Below are 10,780 nucleotides of genomic sequence, written 5' to 3' on the forward strand. Positions count from 1 at the left end.
TCTCTCTTTCCTGCAATAACCTCTAAACCTATCTCAGCCTCAGGCAAAACAAACCTTCAGCAACTTAGAGCCCCATACACATCAGAATACTTCTCTCTCAAGTACTGACTCATGGTTCCAAACAGCCTCTCTCTCTGATAGGTCCCTCCTCTGACCAAATCAAGACTCACTTCCTGTTAGAAGAAAAATAATTTTTAAAATGAATTTTTACTACATTATAAAGAACTAGCAGTCTTACCTCTAATCCTCCCATGAGTATCTGGATTAGAAAAATACCTCTTTGTCCCAAAAGGGCAATCTCTACATTTCAAAGATGAGCTGAAGAATTTGGAACATTTAGCCTCGGAGGCTCCCTCCCCCCACCAGCCCCCACCTTCTGTAACCAACTGGCCCTAGATCTAAAATGACTCCTCTTCCTCCTATGTTTGAAAACATGCCATCTGGTTTTTTTAACATGAAAAAGGAGAAGGTGAAGCAAGATTCTGGTTTGGGAAACAGAATCTCAGTCCATAGGCAGAAGTCTTTTTCCCTTGTGGGTTCTTAAATGTTGGACAAGATTAAGGTTTAATATCGAGACAGCAAGCTCCCCAGAGATAGCTTGAAAGACTGGTGTAAATCTGGCAGCACCGGCTTCGCACAGCCACTGCACATCAACAAGACCAGTCTTCTCAGAGTCCTCTATTCTTGAAGTGTGGGTGGCGGTCGTAGGTGGTGGCGTCCATTTCTCCGGGATCTGCCACCCAACTCGCTGGGTTGCTGACTCCCTGTAGGGCCGCCTCCACCCCAACGCAAACCCAGCCTCTGAGAGGCACCTGCTCCCCATCCCGGAGTCCTTGGGGACTGCAAAGGTGGAACAGATACTTCCCTCTTCTCCCTCCCACCATCGACGAAAGCCGGCTCTTTCAGGTCCAGAGAAAGATCCTATATGGTTTCCCACTCAGCGCCTCTCAAAGATTCTGGGACAGGAAACCAATAGTTTCAGCTTGAGACGAGAGGAAGGGGAAAAAAGCTGGGGCGGGGCCAGGTGAGGAAGGGGTTCATGGGGGGAGAGGGGGGCGGGGAGCGCAAGGAGTAATTAAAGAGGCTGAAAAGCAACTCCCAGGACCAGGGGAGCGAGGCAGGGAGCAACACCTCCTGTTTTACACCTGGCATCAGGCCACACCTCTTTGCAGGACCAGGACTGAAGAGAAGTCCGACGCAGGGAAGGATGCGGGGCGGGATGCTGGGTGGGATGCGAGGGCCTGGCACCTAAGGGCTCCTAGTGGACCTTGAGACCCGAGGAGCAGAAGCCCAGTCGATCTGCACTGAAGCCTCCAGCTTACGCCACGCTTCTTCCCTCCACTCAGGGCTCGCCCCTAGTACCCGGAAATGCAGTCTTTCAGGTCCTCCAGGTGGAGGCCAGATGCTGGGAGCTGCTGGGTTGGGACCCGCAGTGGGGTGACAAAGAGCAGAGAACTTTTAAACCTTAGAAGGTCAGACCTGAAAGGGCCCTTAGAGAGCTTTCTAGGGCCCCAGTCCCTTGTTTCCCACACAGGGACCCTGAGGCCTGGGAAACAAGGACTTTCCCCAAAGACACACAGTAAAGTGAAATGGATCCAAATGTGAGTTAAAAGGATATTTAACACTGCAGTCTGCAGAGAGCCAGTTAATCAAGGAAACGCAAAGGCAATTTACTTTCGGGAGGTGGGGGGACATCAGCTTTGAAAAGGAGCATTATAAAATTAATTTCCGAGACAAGGAGGTGGGAGTGATGGAGAGAAAAAGCACTCAAGGCTCGGCTCACCAGAATTTAATTTTGATTATCTTGAATGGGCTCAGATCGCCTTTGCCAACATCTCACGGTGCTAATATCACTGGGCAGCAGGGCCCAAGCAGCCAGTTAAAGTAAACTCCCACCAAGCCGGGCCTGCGCACAGCACTGCTCTAAAGACACCCTCTTTCTTCGGGTTAAAAAAAGAAAAAAAAAAAAAAAAAAGAAAAAAAAACACAAAAAACCCACCAAAAAACACAACACACAGTTAACCACCTGTCAGGGCTGAGGACACAATGAGGCGCTTGGCAAAAGCGCTTTCCATGCATGCGTAATATATTTGTTCAGCCATTCACTTAATGAAGCTGCTAAATGTGACGCGAGACAATAGTCAAGTTAATCTATTTAGTAAAATGTTTTCGGGACTTTCAGGCTACGTTAAGGAGGGGAGCTTTCGGCGACATTTTCATTTAAATGCGCTCATCTCCCCTCTTAGGCTGCACAAGGGGGTTCAGGCAATCTATGTGAATATAATTTCTTATAAATGTGTCTTTAATGGGTTTAATTCACCCTTGCCAGCTGTTTTGGGGGCTATTTTGTAAGAGCAAAACAAACGTTTCAGGCTTGGAAAGCTAGTTAAAATTAGTTTCGGTCAGCAAGGCCAAGCTATATTTCCTGCAAACCATCTGCTTGATTGGCACAATAGAAGGATTTTCAAGGAAAAAGGGGGGAGCGAGTGTGAAAGGAATGAGCGGTGTGGGGAGATGCTAGAAAGGGCTGGGGCGGCCGGTAGCTCCCTGTGGCCTATTCTGAAGGTGAACCCCTTAGAGGTGTCTTAATAGAGCGGCTCGCCTAAAGAGCTGGGGCTGTAGGAAAGCTCTTACAGCCCGAGCCTCGCCGCCCTCCTCCTTTGCCTCGCGCATCAGCTCCCTCTTTTTCCCTGGGACAGCAGAAGCCAGGAGGCGGGTGCTAATTCCGACGCCACCGCCACCCCGCAGCCTGCCAGACTTGCAAAGCATTCTCTGTTGGTAGCTCCGGTCGGGAGCGCCACGGCCTGGGGGTTTGAACCCTTGCAAAGTGCGACCCTGGGGTCCCAGTCTTCCCGAATTTACGTTCGTTATCGTTTCGGAGGGCGAGGAATATATCAAGCCACTCTCTACTTTTCGGGCACTTCGTCTCCCCACGGGCGGCCTGCACTTACCCGGGGCAGGCGCTCACGCCTCGACCCACACTGGAGAGGGTGAGCCACGGCCAGACGCCGGCGCAAAGGGCAGGGACGCGCCAGCTATCCAAGGCCCCGGGGGCGTGGCGGGGGGAAGAAACCCCAGACGGATTCCGGAGCCCTTCCTGCCTTCCCAGGGAGGCTCCGGCAGCCTCGGCTGCCTCTACTGAGGCCTTCCCCCAGCGAGCAGCGGCGCCCGCAGCACAGGCGAGGATCTTCACCCCAACCGGCGCCTCCGATACTCTTTTCCCCTCCCGTCTTTTTTTCCCCTGAAAGAGAAACAGAAAGCCCCGCTCTGGGAGAGAGGACGCTAGTGACTTCTCTGAAATAAACTTGAAGATAACGACATTACAATGAATGGCAGGACGCACAAAACCCCAAGGGCTCAGGTCAAACGGCATTAGTCACAGGTCTTAGCCGCAGCCGCCGGCTGCGCAGCCCCTTAGGCTATGGCGGAGTTTGAAAAGACGCGTTCAAGGAAATCACTTAAAAGTAAGATCCTTTCGTCAGATTTCTTGCTTCCTTAGGATTTATTTTGCCTTTTCACGGGCCGCCAGCCCTCGCCCCCGCCTTCACTCTTCCCCTTGGAAAAAGGAAAAAAGGCTATGGAGACGGACCGCTGGAGGCCAAGAACACGTGGATCGCAGCAAGGGGTTGACCCACCTTCCAAAAAATGTCAGGCCTCCCTTTTAAAAGAAGAGACATTAGCAGCAGTTAGTCTAGAGTGAGGCAGAATGGCCGGTGTGTGTGTCTGTGTGTGTGTGTGTGTGTGTGTAAGGGTGGGAACCAAGGAGCGTGTCAATTGTCAAGATAGTAACTGTAAAAACTACACCCAGGGGGCTTCCCTGGTGGCACAGTGGTTGAGAGTCTGCCTGCCGATGCAAGGGACACGGGTTTGTGCCCCGGTCCGGGAAGATCCCACATGCTGCAGAGCGGCTGGGCCCGTGAGCCATGGCCGCTGAGCCTGTGCGTCCAGAGCCTGTGCTCCGCAACGGGAGAGGCCACAGCAGTGAGAGGCCCGTGTACCGCAAAAAACAAAAACAAAACAAAACAAAAAAACCACACCCAGGGAGATACCTCAGCTGGAGAGGAGGTCTAGGGGAGGAGGGGCAGGAGGGTCAGGAAGGCCTTAGACTGGCTGTGAGTCCTTACCGCCCCTCAATACAAAGCCCTGCAAATGTAGGCTCTGTCTTCCAGTAGACTGCAGTCAAATGCTATAGTGCTGAGCTACACTTCCTTGATGAGAAACCCAACACCTCTAGTCCGGGTTTTCCTCCTTCCGGGAACTGGCAACGGCTCCTGACAGGGGAGTAGGGGAGCAAGGAGGGAGGGAATGAAGAGGGGAAAAAGAAGAGAAGGACGGAGAGAATGCAAAAACCAGAGCTGGTCCTCCTGCTTCCAGAAAGCAGTTGGTGGGGAGGGGTGATAGCGAATGAAAACGCTGTGGCAAAATTAGAGCTCAGGTGTTCAAATACTTTCGACTTTTTCTCCCCTATTCTATGGCAAAGCTTCAAAAAGAGGAACATTTGAAGTTCTCCGAAGATCTGTCTCTTCCGTTTCCAGGGGACTCCAGTGAACCTGAGCAACGCATTTCCCACATTTAAATAGCCACTTATTTAACAGTTGTTCTTTCCTTAGTGGTTTTCCAGGGCCTGCTGCCCAGAATGCCTCCATAAACAGTCTTGGGCTCAGAAACTCCGTACTTGCGTCATGTCGGAGCATTAATTCGGCTCCAGAGCCCGACCTAAATAACTTTTTAATCTGAATCAAGGGAGAGCTTTAGCGGGCTCCATTTCTGGTTTAATGTGATATAAATCACAGATGCACTTTTATTGAATGGTTAAAGCAGCGACATGGAGATCATCAACACAAAACGCCCTGAACAAAACCATCGAGAGAAATAAAGCTGGTTAATAAGATTTTTGAGAAAGCTTTGTGTTAAAAAGCAAAAAAGGAAAACCAGCTGAAGGTGACAGTTAGTTCATGGTTAATAGGATCAGGGCGGCCTGGCGGGCTGCACACTTCTCTTTGGGGAGGTTCAGCCACACTAAAGAAATGAATGGGACATTTTACACATCTGTTATCTAGCCGAGCCGAGAAACGGAATTGAGGCTCAGCGCCACCCCAGCCCCAATCCAGCAGAAAGCACAGTACTGTCTACAGGAAGATTCTCATTTGAGGCACCAAATTAAGTAAGAATCGTCTTTCCTCATGTGGACCAACATTTTTGGGAACCGCGTCCTTCGTGCTGTTTTCATGTGTTTGTACATTGCAGTTGATGAAGAAGCAGCAAAACTTTGGCCGGGTTAAGCGCCCACAATGGGTAGGACTCTCTCAGGACAAATCCCAACCTTCGCTGCTGTGGTTTTAAAAGTCCAGGCTGTGAGTTTCTACTGAAACTGCCGAGGGCTTATAGAGGTTAGGAAAGAGCCAGCAGAGCCCCCACAGTGTCCAGGTGTCCTTGTCTGAGGCAGCCTCCAGCAGAGGTAAGCCCTTGGGAATGGAATCCGGCTACTTTGCCCCTTTTCGATGCTGCTCTCTGATCCTCCCCCGGGTGAACTGCCGTTCCTTCCTCAGTGACCCTTATAAAGATACGTCGCTGAAAATCGTTTTCTAAGTTGCTGGGAGTTTGCAGGAGGGTCATATTACTATTCAGGTACCCACTAACTCTCTCAATCTCAATTAGTTTCCCAACATGAAATAACTCAAATCAAGACCTCCACCCTCCAACCCTAGGGACGCACATCCAATAGCCCCAAAGCATCAATTTCAAGTCTCCCTGGGTTGTTAGAACGGCACTCCCCTACCCCACATTTATTTAACCCACCCATCACATCTGCTTTATGCCTCAGCTGGAGTAATGTATAGGGCAGAGACCGAAGAGGGAGTATATTTTCACGTTCACTGACTTGAAATTTTCCATTGCCCTCCCCACAAGGGGGGAGGATTATTTTACTGATTGCCTGGAGATGAATTTCTATGAATATTTATTGATTTATTTTCCAGGCTCAGCAGGGGAGCTGCAAATAAATTTAGTGCATTCTTTAAATAATTCCTTTTCTATGAGGCAAGATGTCATCTGAAACTTCTAAATAGGCATTTAATTAGCCCGGGTGTTGCTTCCGAACAAAAACTCCCGGCGAGAGCTTTGGGGGAGCACTATATTGCAAAGAGGCGGTCGATACGCAGAATTGATGCGCGCCAGCCTTTGTTGCCAGCCCATTGTGCGGGCCATGCTTATGAAGACTAATCCAATCATAAATTGCACCCCTGCGCCAATCAGCGCGCCCAGAGCCTCCAGCGAATGAAGCTCGAGTGGAGAACTTTGTTGAACTTCATTGTCAGAGCTGTCACTTTTCAAAACGCTTTAACGGGCGGGCCACTATAAAACCATCACCTCAACGGGAGGACCGCGGAGGACTCGCAGACACCCAAGTGGGATCGTTACTAGAAGACGTTTGCTAAGCCCAAGACAGAGGGCGGGAGGGGCGGGAAGCCCAGCATTTACCCTCTGGCCACTGGAAGAAGGGTTTTTCCGCGCGCCCCTCGCCTAACATGATGTTCCCCGGCCTCCTCGCGCCCCCAGCCGGGTACCCCAGCCTCTTGCGCCCCACGCCCACCTTAACATTGCCCCAGTCCCTGCAGTCGGCATTTTCCGGCCACTCGAGCTTCCTGGTGGAGGATCTGATCCGCATCAGCCGACCCCCAGCCTACCTGCCCCGCAGCGTGCCCACCGCCAGCATGTCGCCCCCTAGGCAGGGGGCCCCTGCGGCTCTCACAGACACAGGGGCCTCGGACCTGGGCTCCCCGGGTCCAGGCAGCCGGCGGGGCGGCTCACCACAGACGGCCGTCTCCCCTGCCAGCGAGCCCACGTTTCTGAAGTTTGGAGTGAACGCCATCCTTTCTTCGGCGCCCAGAACTGGTAAGTGAAAGCAAAACGCTAAGGGGCCGGTCTAGATGCAGAGTCCTTATGGCCTCAGTTTCCCATACGCAGCGGGTACCCACGCTCACAGCAGTGCACACACGTACGCAAGATCCCCGAGGCCCCACTGTCAAGCAATGTGAGACTTAGGTTCAGACGATTCCCGGGAAGCCTCCAGGTTCGCCCCACCCTCAGAATGAATTTGAACACCTACAGTCCGAGCGCGCACAGTTCCCTGGCGCAGTGAAATTGCGCGCACGCCCCTGGACGTCTGCGTTTCTGTCCTTGAGCTTCTGAAAGCCATTTTTTTTTTTTTTAACCCAAGACAATATATTTACTAGCTTAGCAAGTATTATCGGTCTGCAATTCTTTTCTCCCCCTCCCCACCAGTTCTTCTATCTCGTTAGTGCCTAGGATGACATGGGGGGGGGGGGGCTCTGAGGACTATTGGGGGAGGGGGTTCCACAGATAGAGACAGTGTTAGGGAAAGGTTTACTTTACTGTGTCAGTACACTGAGTAAGATGCCTTTGAAACCAGCCGAAAGGTTAATCATGTCGTGTATTCACTGTGCTGTACAATAATCATGTACTTAATCAAATTCCCTTTCTGTCTCCCTCCTTCTGTTCCTCCTTTCCTCACTCTCTCCCAGAAACATCCCCCGCCTTGCTCCAGAGTGTCCCTCCCAAGACCTTCGCCTTTCCCTACTTTGAAGGCTCCTTCCAGCCTTTCATCAGATCTTCTTATTTCCCAGGTAGGTCTCATCCCCCTTCCTTTCAGGAGGCTGGGCGTCGCCCCAGCCCCACTCCGTCGCTCCCTGCCCCGAAGATATATTTCTCCGTCCACCTCACGGGGTTACGCTCCGGTTCAGAGGTTGCAAGGCGTACAACATTCACGAATCCGTCGCGCCAATTTGATGCCCTATTTAGCACAAGCAGTGACTGCTTGACACTTTGCACCAATTCCCTGCTCTACAAATTAGCAGGAATTGTCATGGTCCAAATTTGAGGCGGTTCCCTTCCCGGCGAGGAGCTGTTGGCATCCCTTCACGCCGCCGTTTTCCCACAGAGTCAGTGCACTTGGCCACGATTCCCCACAAAGGTTTCAGCACCATGACCAATTGGTCAGCTCCTCCGGGCAGCCACACACAGACCAGCCCTCGCCCCTCCAAGCCGCGGAGAGACACCTACCAGCCGGGGCTAATTTCTCTTTAAGACTCATTCAGGGCTTCAGGCTTTTCACAAGACCACATGGGGTGCCCTCTTGTGTGGGATGCCTGGGGTCGCCCAGGGGGAGGGGGACTAGATCCTCCCACAACCCCAACCTTCTATTTCCTACCTGATTTCCCAAACTCTTTCTCATACCGTCCCCCCGCCGCCGTACCGTTTTAAAGATCCTAGAGCTCGTAAATTAAGTCGGAGGGAAGCCCATAATTGGGTCCCGGTTTAAAGGAGAAACACCTTAAACAGGTCCAGGACGTTTTCATCCTGGAATCCCAGTGGTGACTCAAACTATGGCTCAAAAACTCTGCAGCTGGTCAAGATTAAGGAGACAGGAACTCTTATAAAGGGAAGAGAGACTGGGCATGGTCGGTGGGGGATGGGTAGAACCTCGACAGCACTTCCAAATATCAGCGAAAGAAACAAGCAATTGATTTTTGAAAGGGGGAGAGAGAATTCACCCCCCCCACCACCACCACCACCATTCATGCTACTGCTGATAATGGAATTTGCTCCCTTTCTCCCCCATCTCAATGCTGTAACAAAAACAACCCGAGCTTTATAAATAGCTTTTCATGTCCATTTAATGAAAATGATTCGGGGAAGAGAAGCCTCTGCCATCAGTATTCTCCCAATGGTCTTGGCCTGCAGTTGTGTTTAGTTTGAAAGTGTAAATCTCTTTTGTCCCAGTAATATATGGCTTTCGCTGCTTGTCCTCAGTCTTTTTCTGTTAGTTCATTACTACACAATTACCATTCACGCTTCATTAGAGTCTCTGTTTCTTTTGGAGTTTTTTTCTCCCTTAAAGCGAAACTCTCCCCCCTTTTATCATGCCAATACCCATTGGGAAGCGGTCAATGTGCTAATTAGCTGCCACTTTTCATGTATTCTGGCCGAATTCTTTACGTTTTGTGGGGGAGGGGAGGAAAGATTAATATAAAAAAAGATGAATACTGATTGGATTTTTCAAAACATAAAAAATCCAAAGCGGATTTTCTCCTCTCTATCAAATCAGTAAATCACCTCATTTTCATCTAAAGAATGCAAAAGCCACAAACGTGTTAAAAGCTTAGGGGGGAACCCAGTGGCTGGCTACTTTATTTTTACAATTTACTTTTTTCTTCAGCTATATTAGCTGATGCACGCAAGTTAGTTTCCCTGAGATCGTTGAATGGAAAAACGAAATAGGCTATTGTGGGGGGTCTTTTCTGTGTTTCCGTGGTTTTACCTAATCCGGGTTTGCACGGTTGAAAGGGAAAGTTATTTGGGCAGAAAGCGCCTTTCACTCTCGCAGGTTTGTGGGTTCGTAGCCTATTCTCCAGGCGGAGAAAAAGGAGAGCTTTAAAGAGATGAAGGGATCAGAGAGAAAAACCTAAGGAGGCCGCAATGGTGGGGCGGACGCCACCGGCCCGGGCGGGCCACCGCCCACTCACTCACCTCGCACCCCTGGCCTCCGCAGCGTCCTCCAGCGTCGTGCCCATCCCGGGGACCTTCTCCTGGCCACTGGCCGCTCGCGGCAAGCCTCGTAGGGGCATGCTGCGTCGAGCCGTGTTCTCCGACGTGCAGCGCAAGGCGCTGGAGAAGATGTTCCAGAAGCAGAAGTACATCAGCAAGCCCGACCGCAAGAAGCTGGCGTCCAAGCTGGGCTTGAAAGACTCACAGGTGAGGGCAGTCTCCCCAGAGCCCCTTCCCCCACGCATCGTATGAACGGGAAGGTTCTCTGAAACCGCCTAGGTCCCATTGTACAGACGCGGTAAGGTCTAGAGAGGGAGTAAGTGCACGAGCCAGCTTCGCGGAGGCTTCTCGCGATAGCCCGCTACTCTCCCCACCCCGTCTCTCCCGAGCCCAGCGTCTCCCCACCCCCGCCCACCTGGGCCAGGTGCCGGAAGAAAGGGCGAGAGGTGCGTGCAGCCGAGCTGGTGGGGGTAGGGTAAGGGCCACTTCCGGTCCGAACTCACTTTACCGGGTGGGGAGCCGGCAAAGAGAGGGAGAACAGGGCCTCCTTCCCACCCACTTTGGGCGGTGGCGGGGGTTCTGCGCTAACCGCTGCTTCTCCCCTGCTCTCACCCCTCTCGCCCCAGGTGAAAATCTGGTTCCAGAACCGACGCATGAAGTGGCGGAACTCCAAGGAGCGCGAGCTCCTGTCTAGCGGGGGCTGCCGCGAGCAGACCCTTCCCACCAAACTCAATCCGCACCCGGACCTCAGCGACGTGGGCCAGAAGGGTCCCGGGGACGACGACGACGAGGAGGACGAGGGCCCGGGCAGCCTCCGCCACCGCCTGGTCTATCATCACCCGTCCCCCGACCCTCGGCACCTGCGGGACCCGCGCCTGGAAGGGCCGCTGCCCCACTCGCCCGCGCACTCTGGCAGCCCCGACAAACCTTCGGACTTCTCCGACTCCGAGGAGGATGAGGAGGCTGAGGAGGAGGAGATCACCGTGTCTTAGAAGCCCTCCCGCGCCCGGGGTAGCGATTATAAGTGCTTTGAAATTGAAGAGGTGGGATTCGGTGCGTGTTCACTTGCCCCCGCTGCGCAGACGCTGCCGCTCCCCGCTGTAGAACTGTCGCGTCGTCGAGGGCACCCTGGCCGCTTCCATTGCCCCCCAACGACATTCCCTTGCCCTACACCACCTACCAACAGCCCTCTCCGCATAAGTTAAATTTAGGT

The 10,780-nt window shown here is 52.4% G+C and overlaps 1 protein-coding gene across 1 annotated transcript; it reads left to right on the top strand.

The window, feature by feature from the left end:
- Nucleotides 1-6,527: 6,527 nt before the first annotated feature.
- Nucleotides 6,528-10,559, top strand: DBX1 (developing brain homeobox 1). Its single transcript, XM_067751775.1, has 4 exons — nt 6,528-6,894; nt 7,545-7,646; nt 9,572-9,774; nt 10,194-10,559. Exons 1-4 carry the CDS (start codon nt 6,528-6,530, stop codon nt 10,557-10,559), a joined length of 1,038 nt encoding a protein of 345 aa, XP_067607876.1.
- The last annotated feature ends 221 nt before the right edge of the window (nt 10,560-10,780 follow it).

Source organism: Pseudorca crassidens, chromosome 9 (genome assembly GCF_039906515.1).
Source record: "Pseudorca crassidens isolate mPseCra1 chromosome 9, mPseCra1.hap1, whole genome shotgun sequence".
Taxonomy (NCBI): Eukaryota; Metazoa; Chordata; class Mammalia; order Artiodactyla; family Delphinidae; genus Pseudorca; species Pseudorca crassidens.